The sequence below is a fragment of the Bombyx mandarina genome, chromosome 13 (genome assembly GCF_030267445.1).
Source record: "Bombyx mandarina strain Sakado chromosome 13, ASM3026744v2".
In the NCBI taxonomy this organism is placed as follows: domain Eukaryota; kingdom Metazoa; phylum Arthropoda; class Insecta; order Lepidoptera; family Bombycidae; genus Bombyx; species Bombyx mandarina.
In genome coordinates, this window is record NC_143220.1 from 4,686,247 (window position 1) to 4,706,913 (window position 20,667).

The following is a 20,667-nucleotide window of genomic DNA, read 5'->3' on the forward strand; positions in this document are numbered from 1 at the left end:
GTACGAGCTAAGCGGTAGTAAGACCTTTGGGAGGGCGCGAGTCCTTCTAAGAAATCAGACCATCTGGCATCTCGGACTTCGGCGATGCGAGACTTTACGTCGCGTTGTAGGGCACGCATTCGAGTACGATTATCCGCGGTAGGATACCTGTCGTAGGCCCGTATCGAGGCGTTCTTAGCTCTAAGGAGTTCCCTAATATCGTCGGACAATTTGAAGCGGTGAAGGAAGTCCTCCGCTACAACTTGTTTCGATGACCTATCTAATGTCGAGGTGATGTGTGATGTTAAGATGTCTATTGCTTCAGCGGTATCCTGAGGAGACGGGGTAGAGTCCGGGTTAAACGGGAGCGATGGTGGATCAGATTCAGCCAGGCTGATGCCCAGCGTGTGCCAATCCACCACAGTCCTCGTGACGGGAACGGAATCGGGAGCGCGACCGAGCTTCATAACGACGGGACGGTGGTCTGAATCTAACTCTGAAACTACTTCGATCGAGTGTAAGCGCAGAGTTACGTTTTTTAATAACGCTATGTCGAGTATATCCGGGCGATGCGCGATATTTAGTGGGTAGTGAGTCGGGGTTAACGGAGCGACGATATCGAAGGCGAGATCATCGACTAACGCGTCAAGCCGCCTGCCATTCGGGGTTGTGGTGTGTGAGTTCCACCTGATGTGTTTACAATTTAGGTCGCCCGCCAGAATGACAGAGTTCCCCATACCGAGCAGCGCCTCGATATCACTGCTTAGAACGATCTTATCCGGTGGAAGATAAACGGACGCTATAACGATCGGCGCGTGTCCCGTCAGTGAGATTCGGCACACTGATGCTTCGATATTAGCGAGCGCGGGAGGATCGAGCGGGACGCAATGCAGGGCTCTTCTATAGTAAATGACGGTACCACCACCACGGGCAGAGAGCCTGTCGTTCCTGACCATGTTATAGTTCGCGATTTTAGGGTCACGGCGCGCGGGCTTAAGTAGGGTCTCCTGCACTAAAAAGATATCAATTTGATGGTCACGCAAAAAGTCAGAAACCTGATCACGTTGATTTGTGAGACCGTAAGCGTTAAAAAATCCTATCGTCACGGATAGGGGCTTTATTCTACGTTTCAATTCTATCCAAAAGTCCACATCTTTTAGGCTAAAACGATTTAAAAACTAAGATGATTTAAAGGATAATGTATTGTAGGGAGAACAAAAATTACACGTCATATCAACTCACCAGTATGTAAAGCTAAACGTGACAAAGTATGCACTCTTAATTTGGTGATGTCTGACCTTCCCCTGGCATTGTGTGCGTAGAAGTACAATTTTAACGCTTTTCCTGAACCAAGATCATCTAATTTCCAAACTGGGACTGATGATGACACGTTTGCTATTAGATTTCCTGTCTCCCATACTTCCACAATGTATGTGGTGTGAAGTCCGCCGTCATAACCTGCGAAATGCTTTTGTTATCATTTTGGGATTAAATTTTAAGACATTATTCAACGAAGAAACTTATTTATAAGTTAACTCAAATTTTAAAGTGAAAGCAATAAGAATAATGGCTATAATTTCAACAAATGTTGACGGCTACCTTTCGAGAATAGTAGTACCTGCTTATAAATACTCCCCACCCCAGTCATTTCTATTTCTTAATAATGACATTATTGCGTCTATTAAAAGTCTGCCTGCAATAGAATATAAAAATATTCCGGTATTAGGGTAAAAACTAGCCTCGTTCTTATATTGCAGGTTGGTGATGGGATACACATTGTGGTCTGGGCTTATATAACCCGATAACCCGATATAATAGGCTGTGTGACTAACTCTTATAAAAAAATTTGCTTTCCACGAATCACTAACCGGCAACACATCGAAGCTCAGCAGAATCGTCAGTCAAATTTAAAGTGGTGCAATTAAATGGCTGATCCGGTTTTACGGCTGGGAGCAGAGTATATCGGCATGGGTCCATTTGCTGTCCAGCCATGTTTGTGGCTCGGCAAGTTAACGATCCATAATCACTTTCCGTTGTCGCTGTGTAAGTGAGGACTGATCGGCCGATATTATCAACCGTAAATTTACTCTGGAGGGAAAACAAATTAAAATGTAAATATTGTAACAAATCATTTCGTACATACAGATGTTCGACTTGAGATTAATTTAAAATAATTGTCGTGTCTGTTGTGATAGCTTCTGGGCAAAAATGTATGGAAGAACAAACAAACCTCTGTCTACAATTAATTTGTTTTGAAATAAATTGATATAAATCACATTGGGAATCCACATTCAAATCTTTTGATATAAGAATTGAGACTTGTAAATTAGTTTTCATTGGTGTAACACCAGATGATTTACTTTTGTCAAGTACTCGTGGCAAAATAAATATAATTACGAGTATGTAAAACGCACATTACAATCGTCTCAAAATTAATTGTCGCAAATGCATCTATTTTTAAAATATGTACTTACACTTCTTCTTCATGAACGACTATGATGATTATATAGATATTATATGTGTACATATATTATGATGTCGGTATGATTATCCTGTAGTCGAACGAGAAGCATTCCCACTTCAACTTTGAAATATGTATAACCTTTATTGTATTTACAATTGAGATATTTGACCTTTTGATGGGAGGTGGTAATCTTTTCAAAGATATGAATTTCCACCATATACACTCTAAGATATTTTCTCGTCCAAAGCAAAACAAAAAAGTTATAGATTCATTATTTGCATTGAACGAGTCTAAATGTAGAAATTTTAATCCTTCTCTCATGTTAATGGAAATTAGTTAACCTTATACTGTTATGAACACTTTAAGATAAAAAATACCAATCGGTCCAGGTTTTCTCAAGTGATAACCAATAAGCAGCATTCCATTTGTATTTAAATTCCGATCATAATTGATTTTCTCTAACGACAACTCCCTAAATAAACCAAAACTCTTTTAAGAAGGTTTGAACTACGTTGGATATCTACTTTGAATTTCAAGTACTGGTTTATAACTTACTGGTTCTATATCCACAGTGCCCATAGAGTTATTGAGAGTCCATTGAAAGTTCTTAGGGGGTGGAAACGCGTCGACATCACATTTCACGCTTGCTGGTTCATTGATAGCAGCTCCGACGACCATGGTGTGTTGGTTTTTGCAAACTGGCTTATCTGTTTAAAGGTAATATTATTTATTTTTAAATAGAACTATTATACAAATATTTAATTTGAAAGGAGCTTACTTTATTATATCTATCTCTTCATGAGACTAAATCGTATCGTCTAGTGATCGGATGATGTTGACTGATACATTTCAAGAAGGTACCGAATTATAATTTTCAATAACAGTACCTGAATCTAAATTGAAATTTTAAACCTTAGATAAAAAAGTTCTTGTAGACGTTTAACTTAATCGATACTTAGATAATGAATATTAATTAAGAAAACAAGGTGAAGGTAAAAAAGGTCAAAAAAGTCTTTGTGCAAGCAAACCAGAAACAGGTAAAATTGACAAGCAGTTTCAAGCTTTTTACCTTTTTCCTAAGTTAACTTTATTCATTTTCTCTTCCGAATTAAGGTCAAAATTTTAAGTAAAGTAATACTAAGGGTAAGGGAAAGTAAATTTATTTAAATAATGTGTAGAGCTCGGAAAAGCGCAAAGAAACAGGAACTACATTAATTTCTTAAAATTTTGATTTAAATCTTGGAAACATGACGACTAACTGTTATATTTTTTTACGACCTATTAAAACCTTAGCAGCTATTCGAGTTTCAACTGTTTTTTCATAGCTTAGAAGGGTATTTGAGCCATGGCCGACCTGTCGTTAAGTGGCTATCAGAGGCCGTAGACACACAGCACGAAATTCGGCTACTTATCTTGATACATGAGTTATAAGTCTCAATTTTTAAAGTATAACGACTGCCCCACTCTTCAAACCGAAACGCATCACTGCTTCACGGCAGAAATAGGCAGAGCATTGATACGAGCCCGGCGGACTCATAAGACGCCGTATCATTAGTACATCACTATACTATCATAAATACAGTCACTTTTTCAATTTACAAGAGAGTTGCTCGTATCCTCGAAATAACTATGTTTCTCTATGTATATTGGTTTGAAGGTATTCGCACCACGTAACACACATTCAATTTGTGGCGTCGATGGCGTGTGATGTTATGCCCGTCGCCTTCAATTCGATGATGCATTGCATATGAACCAACATCTAGCTAGTCTATGGACTATGTAATTACAATATTAATCGAAGCTGAGCCTCACTGGGATGCTTTGATTGAGAATTTAATCTTGTTATTATATGGTCCGCTTAAATTGTATGTCATTTTGTCATAATTATACTATCATTATTACACTACTACTACATTAGATTACATTACGATTTGAATTAGTCCGCAATCGACCAGGATATTATTATGTTGGGCGGTGTCAAAAATGAGTACAGTTGGATTGCCAGATTCTGGTTTGATCTTTATTTTTTACTTATTTTATTGCTCAGGTGGGCGGACGAGGTCACGGCCCACCTGGGTTTAAGTGATTACCGGAACCCAAAAACATCTACAATGTAAATTCCACCACCTTCTTTGAGACAAGAGTCTCAGTTTAACTCTACAACGGCTGCCTTGCTCTTCAAATTGAAACGAATTACTGCTTCACGGCAGAAATAGGCAGGACTGTGGTACCTACTCGTGTGCATTTACGAGACATTATACGACCAGTTTTTTTGGTTGATTAGATTAGAAAAATATTAAGGTGTGATCTCTCATCACAAGGGAAAGGGGAGTACCAATGTTGCAATTAATGCCCTTAATGCGTGGACCTCTATGAATGGATTTCTCGTTCGAATACCATGAACGCTCTAGCTTTAGCCCGCTTACTTTATATAAGCTCCTACTTTAGGATATAATGGGATTCATTGCAGCTTTGGTGTACTAATAAGAATGTAAGAAGCCTAGATTCTTGTCAAACGATCTGTGAAAACGGTAAAGTATCCGAATGCTCGTGAAAGGTTGCAGGGATACTTCTTGGAATTGCGGCACCAGACAAAAGGGTCCTTCTTTGCAGTAAACGTGGTTTAGCGGGTTGAATTAAACTAAATTCATTTCACCCCACGGAGACTTCTCCAGAGAGCTCTCTACTTCAGACACAAGTTTTAATCATCTCTCCTGCATCGCGCTCCGAGAGAGATGCTGATGTTCGATATATCGCGCATCCCCCATGCTTTCGTCAGCATAGCAATGCATGCCATGCAGCAATGCATATAACATGTCATCAGTGACAGGATACAGGATAAAGAGCAGGAGGAGAGCACCGAACTTTATAAAACACCAGTGTTAATGGTCATAGCACCAGAGAAGCACTCATTAACGACGACTGTGATTCTCCACCCATCCAACAAGCTAGCTATTCAGTTATCAGCTTACAGAGTCCCTCGGGGATTCCGTATGCTGGTAATGTGGACAAAAGCTGAGCGACCGTGATAGTAGCCGTACTGGTACACAAACATTTTACTAATACCAAGCGTCTGGAGAGTTTTAAAAATTGCATTTGGCTCCATATCTACTTTGTGTAATGCAATCACAGCGATTCGGTTCTCTTTATCACCCCACTCCATTTTAATATCGCAAAATATTGTACAATGTATTGGCGCCAAAATGAGAAAACTCAATGAGCAATCATATAAAAATGACAGATTCCAAATTCAAATGTTTTTGTTTATTTTTTATTGTAACAGTATTTATGGCCAGACTAAGTATATACATATATACGTCAGTTTTACTGGTGTACTATAAATTTGAGAGTTAGATCTCATGTCTCAAAGTTTGGCAGCGGCTTGGCTCTGCCCTTGGCATTGCTGAAGTCCATGGGCGACGGTAACCATTCACCATCAGGTGGGCCGTATGCTCGTCTGCCTAGAAAGGCAATAAAAAAAAATAAAAAAAAATTGAGTGGCAGGCAGTATTTACGTCGTTGATATCTATGAGCTTCGGTCAGCGATTAATACCAACTTGGCACTGAGTTCGCTATAGAATGTCGACTAGGCAATTTAACAATAATACTGACATTATCATCGTTATTTTTTTAAATTGTAACATATTTAAAACAAAATAAGTAAATCAGTTTAAAACGATTATAAAATAATGAGTACGACTATCAATTCTGCGATCATCGGTGATATATTTGACAGGCGATGCCGTTTGTATTTCCTTTACTGAAATTCCGAGATTTAAACGACGATTTTATACGACACGCCGTGTATTCCGCTCGACGTTTTAATCCTGGTTATTTATTGATTATTTTAATTTGTACTCTTTTAGAAAAGTCTTGGAATATCGCCTTTAAGTGCCTACCTACCATAGGGCTGACAACTATTCAATTTACACAACGTCGTCATAATATTTATTCTGCGAATTCTATTATTTGAATTTGGACCATAATTACTGACACCTTACGATTTAGATTTATTCTAAATATTAATCACTTTTTTGTATTTTTTTTATTATTATTAATTGCTTTTTTTCTTACACTAGAGCTCGTAATTAGCTACATAAATAAACAAAAAATGGTTGGCATTATAGAAAAAGGTATAAATCCTATACTGTTTTTTTTTTACATCATCCGAGGCAGGCTGGGATGTAAGGTGGCAATTTACGAGGATCACGTATCTCCTCAGTACCCGGCCTCCATTGGACGCCAAACCGTCCGTGGTTGGCGTCACCACAACAAATGACAGACTTAAAAATCCAACGAACGATTTCCACTTTAAAACAACTCAGACTAACAAAATATCTTAATCATCCGTAGCTTACTACGCCTTACTAGCCTAGCAACTTTCCCTGTGCGTACATTTAGCTATTCTGCTTATTACTAGTATGCCATGCAGGAGGTATTCTGCCGATCCTGCCTATTTCTGCCGCAAAGCACTATACTTGGGGCTGTAACCTCTTCCATACAATTGAGACATTAGTCTTACGTCTCAAGGTGGGCTTCGATAGCAGTATAACGACTTTGACGTTGATATTCGTTAGTTCTTCCACATTAAATGAGATTTACCTCTTCAGCGTTTTAATAAAAAAATTAAAGTTACTAGTCACAAAATATAATCCCTAAGTTATTATTCATTTCCTGTGAAGTTTAATTACATGAATAATATTCACGCTACACTACTTCGTAGGTTAAAACGTTTTTTCCTAAGTTACACGGTTAAACACGAGTAGAGACTAGTATTAATCGTTACGATATTTCCGTACGATACGATTTTTAATTAATTTCTTTGTTGTCATTCAATTATTAAGTAACATGCTAGTTTACCTACATAGTACATACTTGTCAAATTACGAATAGTAAAAAATATATTAGTCATCTGATACTTAACACATACAACTCAACTAGCTTGAGGTTTAAGTTTATAAAAAAATAAATAAATTTATCATATATCAAATCATTAAATATATCAAAATAAATTTCCTCTGTCACAAAAAAAGGTATCGAACGATTCTATTTTGCAAGGTAATTCAAGAGGTCAAATGATCGATACGAGGCAATATTAAAAAGAGTTCAATTACCTTTAAGATTGGTAACAATAGAATTGCTTGGAATTTCGTCAAAAATAGTATATTTACATTGGTAATGGCTTGAGTAGGATGAGTTATTTGGTTCCCTACTAGTACGTTTTATTGTTAGCCTGCCAAGTCGCAGCGTATTGTTGAGTTTTCTCCTTAAACTTCATTTAAAGAAGGACAGGTCAAATTGTTCGGGAAACACCTTGAAGGGCAGTTCATTTGTTTGTTAGAATTGGATAATAATTATCAAAAAAGACCTCTGCCAACGTATTGTGAATGAAAACAGTAGTTCAAGATAGCGTGGACGTAGCTCCAGTGATGTGCTATAGTAAAGAACAGAAGATAAACTCCTCACAGCACATACCGTGTAATGATCAGCATTCTTAAAGAATCGGATAGCGACATCCGATTTTAATTTGAACCCATTCTAACTCTTGCACTAAAAACCGTCCCGCAACTTGCGTGTTTACCGTTATCGTGCGATGGAAATATAGTTTTATTATTAGTCATTATCTGCTATTCGCGTTAATGGATTTATATTTTACTTTAATATCCTCAATGACAGTTTTATCGCGTTAGCTTTTTTAGAAATAATAGTCTCCGTTGAACTATTTTAAAACTGTACGTGAAACTTTTAATTGATTTTGTACGTTCTTTAGCAATTTTAGGGGTTGGGATCGAAGCAACGAAATCGAGGCAATCAAAAAAGCTACGTAAGCCTTGCCAAGTTTTGTTGTGGGCTGTTTCAAAACTTTTCATAATATTTGAACTAAAATCTTACTAAACGTCTCATGAAGTTATTTGCGTATTAAAAAAACTCATTGACAAATTTTAACCCTATTGGAAGAATGATATTTGAATCAATAAATTCATTAAAATATTTTATTGAAATAAACCTACATAAGAGTAGATTGCCATGAGTTCACGCATCAAAATATAGTCTCGACAGTGAGGAAATACACCAAGGAACTCAGAGTTTCTTTCCAAATAAATGTATAATTTAAATCAGTGTAATTAGGAGGAGATACTGTAGTAGTTGAATAACTAAGCAAATTTTAAGCAGTAAAAGTAGTTTTAATTTTTCCCACTTACCTTTCTTGTATATTTATAGCGCATATTTTTAAGAATCAAAATTGACAAAGCTTCACTTTATTTGTTAATTATTAAATTGATTTGTAGATTTAGATTAATTCAAGAAAGATCCTCCAGATTAGTCCAAAGTGCAAGTTCAAATTTAATATGTGGTTTTTTACTTTATGATCAGCAAAGCGAGCGAGTTCAGAATTTATATCAAATCGTAAAGTAGAGGGTGTCTTTATTTTTCAAGAGGTATTAAAATGGGCTAATGTATTCATAGCTATTAATCAACCGGTCAATATATATCCTGAACAGGAGTCAGTGGTGTAATTGCAATGGTTACTCACATATAACTTGGAGATTGAATGGTGACGATCGACCGTCGCCTTCGACGTTTGAAGCCGTACAAGAATACCTTCCAGATTGTTCTTTGGCGACGCTCTGCAGAGCCAAATGGGCCGGTCCAGCTATAACACCGGCCCGTTGATTGTGTGCCATTATTTGACCCTAAAAGAAGTACAGGCTGAGAGATATCAATTTTTCCAATGAAATACGTACTTAACAAACGCTCACGATTGTTTTCCACGGTGAAGGAATAACATCGTGTAATTAAAATCAAATCCGCAAACATTATAATTTGCGTAATTACTGATGGTAGGACGACTTGTGAGTCCGTACGGGCAGGTATCACTACCCTGCCTATTTTTGCCGTGAAGCAGTAATGCGTTTCAGTTTGAAGGGCGGGGGAGCCGTTGTACTGATAAAAGAGACCTTACAACTCATGTCTCATGGTGGGTAGCGTCATTTACGTTGTAGATGTCTATGGGCTCCGGTAACCACTTGACATCAGGTGGGCCGTGAGCTAGTTCACTTAACTATGCAATAAAAAAAATAACACGTGTGGCACTCGGGGACTGCAGGGGTAAAGCTATTGCATAGCATTTTTTTAATCACTTTTGCAATTATAATTATACAATAATAATTTCATATTAAAACAATAATAATAAAATAAGACCACGCCATATTTATAAACATTAACAAAAGCAAAACATTAACTGTCCCCTTCACACTCATAAGCTAGACCGTGTGAGGGAGAGATGGGCAGACTTTTCATGATGCGCATGCAGTGCGGCGTCACGCCGCGCGCTTAATCACCAACACTACACAAGCGGAACGTGTGAATATGTTGAACGCGAGCTACATGGTAGGCGGAGTCGGGGTGTTAGGTTTTATTTTCGTTACGGAATTTCTTGATTCCGTCGCCGCACTCAAAGCCCGTAATAAAAGCTATGCAATAGCTTAAAAAAAACAAAATCATTCCGTTAGTAACACATAGCTACACTTATTTTATAAATACCTACATAATTAATTAATTTCAAACAAATCTAATAAATTTAACGTAACGTTCCTGAAACTATATGATTTGAAACGTAATATCAAATGTATAAGAATCATTTTTACTTACATTATGTTCCCATACAACTTTGTAAGCCGGTGGATTTGCTTCGACCACGCATTCGAAGTACACGTCGTCGCCCTCTTCAATGTCGTTAGGGTTCAATTTTGAGCCGAGTCTTAATTTAACTATCGGTACGTCTGTATGAATATAAACAGAACTTTATAACTTATCGAACGAAATCAGTAATCATTTTTTAGTATAAGATGCCTGGTGTGGTGGTATTAAGGGATGTATTTTTCAAACAGAAAATTAGCTATTACGTGTTCACCGAAATGGTCATCATAAATGTGGCGTCGATAGAAACCAAAACACACAGAAATACTCTATATATATTTGTGTATTGGCTGTAGGTTGAGTCTTCTTTTGCTGATACATTCTACGGAGCTTTGCTCTTGTTACGGCTAGTCTTTAAAGATTCAGGTTGAGCCTGTGAGCTACTCGTCCTCGCTTAACTGGAATAGCCCCTTAGGCGAATAGGAAGGCCAACAGTATAGCGAGTATTATGATGGCATCTCTAGTAGACACTATATTTTTGATATTATTATGGTTCCTATTTGACTACAGTTTGTACTTACTAATTCCATGTAGTCAGAATGAATCTCTTTCAAATATCGAATGTAGATATTTTATATTTCACCTAGGTATTTCGAACAAACTTCACAATAATTCAAATCATAACAAAAATAAACAACAAAACCTTGCTTCGGAATCCGCATCGAAATATATTATAACAGATACACTCACAGTGTAAATTTAAACTCATGCTTGTTTCTATGGTGGTATGGTCGAGAATCGTATGCGCCGCCCGGCAGGTCAACGTGTGCCCGTTGTGGCCCATCTGTGGCGTCCACCGCAGTACGGAAACGGTTTCGTTGCGGTCGTCCGAATCCTGAAAATTCATTCGGTTAGTTTTTTTTGTTATGGTGTTTTGATGTTCAGCCTTCCTTTAATGTTTAACAGTAATAATTCAAATCATTCTGAAAGACTAATGGTAACTTAGTAAAAGCTACAAAATTATTTTATATATATTTTTTTATTGCCCTTGTAGGCAGACGAGCATACGACCCACCTGATGGTGAGTGGTTACCGTCGCCCATGGACTTCAGCAATGCCAGGGGCAGAGCCAAGCCGCTGCCTACCGAAATTTTATATTACCGCTATTTTATAATATTCAATTATACTGTGTATTAACAGAGTAATTATAATACAGAATAAAAGTATATTTAGTTCATTAAGCGTATTTATTATCGATATTACGATCGAGAAAAACAAAAAGGAACATAATTAGCTTGCGATAGAAATATTGAAGTACAAATTATAATTAAATATTAAACAAACTCAATTATATTGAATGTGATTTCAATATTTGATTATTTCCTCCTCAATCTTGTAATAGAACAGTTAATTCGTATAATATTATGGAAATTGTTATAAAACCTCCTTACAACGAAAAATTACGTACGTACTAATTAAGTTTTCAAACGATAATGATCATTCAAGACCCCTCCGTAAACTAGTACTTTCTGAATAGCTTCTTTAACGAGCTGTGAACTATCCAGCCACCAAGTAATCATTGCTGGTGATCTTGCCCAATTACCCTGAAATCATCATTCAAGACCCCTTTGTAAACTAGTACCTTCTGAATAGCTTCTTTAGCTAGCTGTGAACTATCCAGCCACCAAGTAATCATTGCTGGTGATCTTGCCCAATTACCCTGAAATCATCATTCAAGACCCCTTTGTAAACTATTACCTTCTGAATAGCTTCTTTAGCTAGCTGTGAACTATCCAGCCACCAAGTAATCATTGCTGGTGATCTTGCCCAATTACCCTGAAATCATCATTCAAGACCTCTTTGTAAACTATTACCTTCTGAATAGCTTCTTTAGCTAGCTGTGAACTATCCAGCCACCAAGTAATCATTGCTGGTGATCTTGCCCAATTACCCTGAAATCATCATTCAAGACCCCTTTGTAAACTAGTACTTTCTGAATAGCTTCTTTAGCTAGCTGTGAACTATCCAGCCACCAAGTAATCATTGCTGGTGATCTTGCCCAATTACCCTGAAATCATCATTCAAGACCCCTTTGTAAACTAGTACCTTCTGAATAGCTTCTTTAACGAGCTGTGAACTATCCAGCCACCAAGTAATCATTTCTGGTGGTCTTACCCAATTACCCTGAAATCATCATTCAAGACCCCTTTGTAAACTAGTACCTTCTGAATAGCTTCTTTAACGAGCTGTGAACTATCCAGCCACCAAGTAATCATTTCTGGTGGTCTTACCCAATTACCCTGAAATCATCATTCAAGACCCCTTTGTAAACTAGTACCTTCTGAATAGCTTCTTTAGCTAGCTGTGAACTATCCAGCCACCAAGTAATCATTGCTGGTGGTCTTGCCCAATTACGCTGAAATCATCATTCAAGACCCCTTTGTAAACTAGTACCTTCTAAATAGCTTCTTTAGCTAGCTGTGAACTATCCAGCCACCAAGTAATCATTGCTGGTGGTCTTGCCCAATTACCCTGAAATAATCATTCAAGACCCCTTTGTAAACTAGTACCTTCTGAATAGCTTCTTTAGCTAGCTGTGAACTATCCAGCCACCAAGTAATCATTGCTGGTGGTCTTGCCCAATTACCCTGAAATCATCATTCAAGACCCCTTTGTAAACTAGTACCTTCTGAATAGCTTCTTTAGCTAGCTGTGAACTATCCAGCCACCAAGTAATCATCGCCGGTGGTCTCGCCCCAACTGCCCTGCAGGTCAATTCGGCTGTCTGCCCCACGGATAGCGGCTGCTCTCTTGCTAGTATCTCGACGAGGAGTGGACGTACTGAGGACAGTTATTATTATTAAGCACACTGAGTTTCTCGCCGGATCTTCTCAATGGGTCGCGTTTCCGATCCGGTGGTAGATACAGCAAAGCACTGTCCTAGCTAGAGCTGGTAGTAGTAAGTCGCCAGACTGAACCCCGTCAGTTCACCTACACGTCTGGCGAAGCTAGGATAACTGTCCGAGGTCACTAACATATGTAGGCAACAAAAAATTATCAAAAATAACGTAACGTTCTTCCCCATGTCAATTTTGAGAATAGAGCTCGAAATCACAGCTTGACGAAATTAGTCAAACGACTAACCCATCCTTCATACCGATACGTATGATTATTTTTGTGGAGTAATAGTAACAATGATGAAACCTAGTGCGCATTTAAAAATCATTCTTAAAAATCTAAGTCTTTCTCGAATTACTATTAAAGAAAATACATAAAATTATATATATATAAACAATTTTTATTGCCCTTGTAGGCAGATGAGCATACGACCCATCTGATGGTGAGTGGTTATCGTGGCTCATAGACCTCAGCAATGCCAGGGACAAAGCCAATCCTACGGTTATGTACTCTCCTCTCCCTATATTTAACCGATGCCCCTTATATTGCATTTAATAATTAGGTGACACATGGAGTTAACGGTTTCGCATGACGGTGTCTGTGAGTCACTTTCATTTTCAATTTCGGGCTTCTATTAAAATTGTTATTTATGTTGTAATATAAATATTGGATTTTTTTATAGACCTTATATTTTTGGAACGAAGTTCCTTATGGGACGATGCGGAGGGGTACCCTAACCGGGAAAAAACGTCCGTAACGTAAGATTTTTATTAGTAATGCACACAGAGTACGAATTTGTAATAATGTACAAAAAATAACATATTTCTTTTATCATTCATTGACCACGATCTTAGTGTGTTCGTTTGCGCAATACACTAACTCTTATGCAAACAACCGTAAATGAAGTGTACCACAATAAGTTCGCACGTTACCGAATGACCGTGGGTTGTTGCGAGCCTCCAGTTTTATTTTCTATATACCTCGAATAGAACTTAAAATTAATATTTTTATAATAAGGAACTTCGTTCCTATCCGGTGTCCCACCACACCACACATCTTTTTTATGTTTTAGACATATTTACTTTTGTAGGAGACGATTTGATTTGTACTTCTGTTATTACTCTGTGAACTATTGAGATAATACCGCGAATCAATTTAAACTATTGCTGAGTAGAAGGCATAATTTAATTCAGTTACGAAATGAAATAATATCTGGTGGTACAAATCCATCTTGCGAACTTTCACTAGTGAATAGCACTATCATACTTATATAATAATATATCTGCAGCAAGCATTAAAAGGCTAGGCTAGGCTTATTGTTATTTTACTGCCAGTGATACTTCCATCAGATAAATCGGGATCGGAGATAGATACAAGACCTACCACAATTTCAATAGCAGGACAAAAACAAAAAACAAAGCAAAGGGCACGAGACTGATAAACTGAAAACGGATTCTGGTTTTATTAATATTTAAAAGAAAAATCCGCTAACCCGCGTAAATTATGCCTGACCATTTAATTTTCTAAGACTCTACCATCAGGTGTGTGGTACTTGAACAATAACATTAATCACATGAATATTTGTTAATAGCATCTCCAATCTAATTTATGTAAACATAATATAGTTAATACTATACCACATATCCTAAAAATACTATTTTCCTTGATTGTCAACAATTAAGTACAGAATGATCCGACTAAATAAATTCCTCTGTAAAACCGAATCAAGTTGGGCAACCCTAAATATCCCAGTGATTTGATACTTAAACAATACCGACTTCAAACTGTCGAATCAATTAGTTTCAAAATAAACATGCAATCTATTAGCTATTTCAAAACTATAAATCACTTTTCGTAAGTAATTTAAAATACTCAGATCAAAGGCACAACAATGGATCTAGAAATTAAATTCATTTACGGACAAAGCTCCACTAATGTTTTCCATTAACGTTACAAGTCGCACAGCGTAAAAGGACCCGGCAAAAAGCTTTTCGAAAAAAAAAAAGGCGACTTATCGTTCATTAGAGAGTGAGTGACAACATGGGTTATAATAATGGAGAATAATTTCCTGTTCCACACCGTGGCAATACCGTGGCAGGACAATGGGACACAAATAAAAACTAATGGCTTTCTGGTGTTGCCAGAGTTTTAAGACATTTCGCCCTGAATTGTTTTACGATCAGTGGGCGTATAACTTATTGTGTTCAGCATTAATAAGTCATTTTAAGCTGGTTTGATTTATGATTTTTTTTTCTTCAAACGGTTTATAATTTAGACGCTACCCACGACCGCAGGCATTATAAAAACGATAAAAGACTACCTATTTCTAACTGAACAATGATTTACAAGCAAATGCTATTTTAAAACAAAGTTTAAGATTTTTTTACAACATAATTTCAGCAATGCTTTTTTGGCTTATTTGGGTGGACGAGCTTACGTCTTACCTGTTGTCAAGTAGTTACCGGCGACCATAAGCATCATCAATGTAAATGCCGCCACCCACCTTGAGACATGAGTTCTAAGTCTCAGTTTTACAGTACAACGGCTGCCACACAGTTCAAGCCGAAACGTATTACTGCTTCACGGCAGAAATAGATAGAGTGGCGGTATCCGTGCGTTGTCACAAGACGACCACTAATATTCAAGAATCAGAGACTAAAAATGTAAATACGCAAAAAGATATCGCGTCCCAAAGAATAAGACGCCCGGGATACTTACTCGTGCCGAGCGATGCGACTATGTCCGGGTTTAAATTTAGTAGGACCTGCATAATTTTATCGATGTGTATATGAGTGTACTATAAGTTGATTGTTATGACTACCAGACCGTATAGATATATCAACGAGAATTTCACCACCCATCTTTTGAGATGAGCTAGAAGTATGTTTTATTCTTTAAATAGAAATACATGATTGCCTCGCGACTAGAATGGGCAGAATGGTGGCATCAAGATATGCGAATTTCCAATAGAAACGCTATCACATGGTCTATAAAATACAGAATAGCCTCTTTTTAGCCCAGTGAGTTTCTCGTTGGATCTTCTCAGTGTGTGGCGATCCGGTAGATTCTGCGAAGCAGTGCTCTTCCTAGGGCTAGCGTTAGTAAATTCTCTGAGGCTGAGCTCGTGAGCTCACCTACCCGTCCGGACGTAGCTAGAATAGCTTCTTAGTCTACCAGCGAATAGTAGGGAGAAAGCGTGTTTTATTGATTAGTTGGGTGAACAAGCATGCGGCTTATTGGGTGTTAATTATTTAACAAAACCCGTATAAATCACAACATGAATACCGTCATTTACTTTGACACACGAGATTAAAGTCTTAATTAGAATTATAAGCTCTTAAAATATGTGCAAAGGAAAAAATATGTGTTTGCTAACGATAGTTCCACTCTTGGAACTGAAACGCCCACTGAGTTTCTCGCCGGATCTTCTCAGTGGATCGCGTTTCCGATCCGGTGGTAGATTCTGCGAAGAACCGCTCTTACTAGGGTTCATGTTAACAACGTCATCAGGCTTGAGCCCCGTGAGCTCACCAACTAGCTAAGACGACGCTGATATAGTCTCTCAAGGCTATCAGCTTAGGTAGAAAAAAAAAGGAACTGGAACGGGCCAATAGTCACAACTGAAATAGGCAGGACGATGGAAGCATATGCAGTTAAATACGACAATTCCGTGCAAACTTTTAGTGCTTGTAACCCGAAACTGTAGGCAGAGAACGACAAAAGATTTCCTGTGAAACGTCATATTCCAAGATAATCCGCGACACAGGCAAGCGCTATGTTTGATATAGGTTAATCGCACGGATTTACTTGGGATTTAGTTTTGCAATAACACAGAATGGCACGTTTGTTCCAAGTTAATGCGGACTTTATGAAAGTTCCCGCCAACTATTCTGTGCTAGGTTTTTTTTATGATCATTTTTACGGTTTTTCGGTTGTAAAAGCGTCGCGGCTGAAGTTATGATCCGATATTACGTTTGCGAGGGTACTTGCGAATGTTTTTTTTCTTTCAAATAACAAAACTTCAGTACAGTATTTTCAGTACATAGCTGTCTTATCAAAAAAGTCCACCGAAGTCATGCAATAAAGAACAATTTTAATTTTACCAAATTTATTAACTTCTCCTATTTATTAAATAATGCAACATTTTGAATACTTTACAATCTTCTCTGGTCAATATCAGACTTATATATTAAAAACCAAATTCAATATTAACGCTTGAAGATTTTGTAAAACGATATATTTCCAAAACACGTACTTGGTATTTATTATCTGGATATCGGAGCCAGTGGAAACTATTATTGTTACATTTCAGAGTTTGAGTAAATTAAAATGTTCGTTTCTCAATATTTTTAATTCATATTAGTCGAAAGGAATCAATTCCATTTCGTTTTCCATTAATGTTAATTAATGTATTAGAAAAACGTCGAACATTGACCTCGGGAGTGAAAATGAAAGGCGGAATTAACATGCTGATGCTCATAAACTTCGCTAACACTAAAAGGCATACAGGAGCAGCACTAGTAAAAGAAAAAAATCAAGATAAAGCCATAGACCTATTTTTGAACATAACTAAAACCCCTTTAAATAATACAAATTCCCAAGATACCCAATACAACGTAAGCGTGTCATAATATTTAATTAATACCGGAAGGGTGTTTACATAACTCACATTAGACACATATAAGGTGTCGTGACGTCACAGTTCATAACCCTCGAATGGTTAGTTAGACTAATGTCTTGTTAGGGCGCGACCTCAACGTGACAAACCTTGAATTACTCTGAACAATTACGTTCGTTGCGGTATGAATGTGATATTTAGGCGATGTGTTAATGTTGCTATCTGTAATATACTATCTAGAATTCCAGATAATAATAATCTTCAACCAAGACATGCTTATTGACAATACGCGAAATCAAAATCACAGGTAATAAAAATCTAAACGTCACAAGATATCGTTTCATACTAACTGTTATTTTTTACGTACCAGTTCTTACTTTAGATTAAGAACATAAAATTGCCCGTTGCCCTTCTTATTTCTTATACATTTTTTAAAGCTTATCCTTCAATGATTGCCTTGGATCGTTCATAAACTGCCAACTGATATCTACGTTTAAACCCAGAACCATATCCTGGATTTCAAAACTTTTTTGACACATAAATCGTCATGATCGTAGAATAATGTCGGATTTGAAAAAAATCCAAAATCCACTTTTTACCATATTTGGATAATACATTGTCTAAATATTATTGCTACATTAAAAAAAAAATTACATGTATTTTAGATTTCAAATTAAGCAGTCGGTATAATGACGGATTTGATAGACGCTCATAGTAAAATGACGCTTGTGCTTAATCGTCTCTGCACGACGCGCGCCCGGCCCTCCCACTCCCGACGTATCCACGCAACCGACATTGTTCCTCGAAGTTGCCCACGCGTTGTATTTAGATTAAATTTTTCTTAAACATTTACACTAGATTACCTCAGTTACCTTTTTATTAATTATTACGTATCTAGTCTTACGTACCGTGTTAAAAGGTGTGTCACAATGAAACCAGGACGATCAAAGCTTATGTTAAAACTGGTGGAAGAAAGAAGCAAAAATGCACAAATTACGAATTTTACTCATGAAGAGTGCACTGATGAGGAGGACTGTATACCAGGGACTCCAGGTAGGTTAATTAATTATGTATTAACTTTTGGTATTATTTAATTTTTGTATTAAAACCATATTTACTAAAGTAAATGAATAAAGTATCGGTTCTGACTATCTGTCGGTTTTCTACGAAAAATTAAAAATCATTTAAAAAATTTATTTACATAAAAAGAATGTTGAATATCGGATTATACATTTTTCTGAAGAGTTTGTGTTATATTTAAAAAAAAATTGAATTTTAAAATTGTATGTAACTATATTACATTTTTCTATGGATATAATAGTGACGGGTGATCACAACCGACGTTATTCAATGAACATGTTTTTTTAACTAATAGTCGTATCTGACCATCCGACTTTGTTCTTTGCACTAAATTCAGATCCAGCTTTATTCTACTTAAAAAAATGATTATTTGTATATATTTAATATATTTTTCTATAAAAAAATAATCCTATGTCAGTAATATTTTACCCGTATAAATAAAAAGAAGTAAATTGTTTTATTTCTGTACTTCCGAATCTCTTTGTTCTGAATCAATTTAAGGGTGTAAAACCTCACCTTAGGCGTAAACGTTAACTTGTGTTATTAAGAATTTATTTATTTTTTACATACTGATATGTTTTCAGAATGCCATTCACCTTTACCTCCAGGAGTACGCCATGCAATAGTAAAATGAACGACGTTTATGAGAATGTCTTTGCAGACGATGTACACCGAGCAAACGAAAGTATTACAGATGAAAATAGGAATCAAAACATACCATCCTCTACTTGTTTTCTTAGAGAAAATCACTTTATAGTTGGATATCAAAATGCTTCCACACCAGATTTACTCTCGTCAGAAAATCAACATACCGTGTCCCTAAATATCAGCCCAGCTTTAAGCCCTTTAAATACCTCTATCTTGATATCAGATATATCACCTTTCCCACAACCGATTAACCGATTGCCATTACCAGCAAAAGGCCATGGCGAAGTCTGTAACGATTTTTGTTGTTGCACTCATGATGAAGCGGACTATAGCAACTGTCCTTTAATCAACACAGTTGTGTCCTCATGCCAGTCGTGTCCTCCAGTGCCTCGTATTCGATGTAGAGGTAAAAAACGAATCCTAAATTACGATGATTGAAAAGAAGTTACTAGAAAGCGCTTAAAAATGCCGGGAAATAAACTCCTCCAAAAAGGGCCTTTTTGTTCCTTCAAAAACTATGGGTGCCTACCCAGTACTTGCGCGTGTAAAAGTAAATGTTACACTATGTTGACCCTTGAAGAAAGACAGGGTGCATTTGATAAGTTTTGAGAATTAGGTGATTGTGAGAAACAATGGTTGTATGTTGCGAATTATACTACAAAACAGCAGAAGAAAAGGGGTCTTCAAAGAGCTTTAAAGCATAACCGTCAATTCACTAACAATTATTTTTTGCCAAAAGAATCATCAACAATAGAGGATTGTAAAATCATGTTTTTAAGTAAATATTCGATTAGCGAAAGGTTGGTTCGGACAGCTTGGGATAAGTATGACGGAAGTACTTTGATTGAAGAAGACATGAGGGGGAAACATAAAAATCATAATCGGATTGTTGACGATGAAATGGTAATGTGGGTTTGCACCCACGTTGAATCATTTGTACCAGTAGAGTCGCATTATAGAGCAGCGTCCAAATGGCTGTATTTAGGTGACTTCGGTGACTTCAGCATCGGTCGGATGTTCAATTTATACAAAGAATTGTCTGAACTCCAGCCTTAAAGAAAGCTTATGTAGGTCTAATTCCAATCAGTAATGATAAATATAACAATCTTATTAGTCTTTGCAATTCCTCAATAATACCCACGAAATATCATAAATTTTTCAGAAGTTTAACTCATGGACGTAATGTTACTGAAGCTGGTAATGAATCCGACTGAATAATTGTGCACTAGGGTTTTTTTTTATAATTTTAGTTATTTTATTGTTATTATTTTGATCTCTGAAGTTGTGATTGTTAAGATTATTTTAATTTAGAAATGTTTTTTTCTTTTCTTTATAATTA

General features: G+C 36.8%; 1 protein-coding gene across 1 annotated transcript in view; it reads right to left on the bottom strand.

Annotated features, from left to right (window-relative positions):
- LOC114239698 (kin of IRRE-like protein 2) overlaps nucleotides 1-20,667 on the bottom strand; it is a 198,986-nt gene that overhangs the window by 15,316 nt on the left and 163,003 nt on the right. The window contains exons 7-13 of the mRNA XM_028170043.2: nucleotides 12,771-12,925; nucleotides 10,835-10,979; nucleotides 10,097-10,227; nucleotides 8,979-9,138; nucleotides 2,999-3,150; nucleotides 1,848-2,067; nucleotides 1,222-1,437 (exon numbers count right to left, since the gene is read on the bottom strand). Of these exons, the coding sequence (XP_028025844.2) occupies nucleotides 1,222-1,437; nucleotides 1,848-2,067; nucleotides 2,999-3,150; nucleotides 8,979-9,138; nucleotides 10,097-10,227; nucleotides 10,835-10,979; nucleotides 12,771-12,925 (1,179 nt within the window). The remainder of the gene's footprint in view (nucleotides 1-1,221; nucleotides 1,438-1,847; nucleotides 2,068-2,998; nucleotides 3,151-8,978; nucleotides 9,139-10,096; nucleotides 10,228-10,834; nucleotides 10,980-12,770; nucleotides 12,926-20,667) is intronic.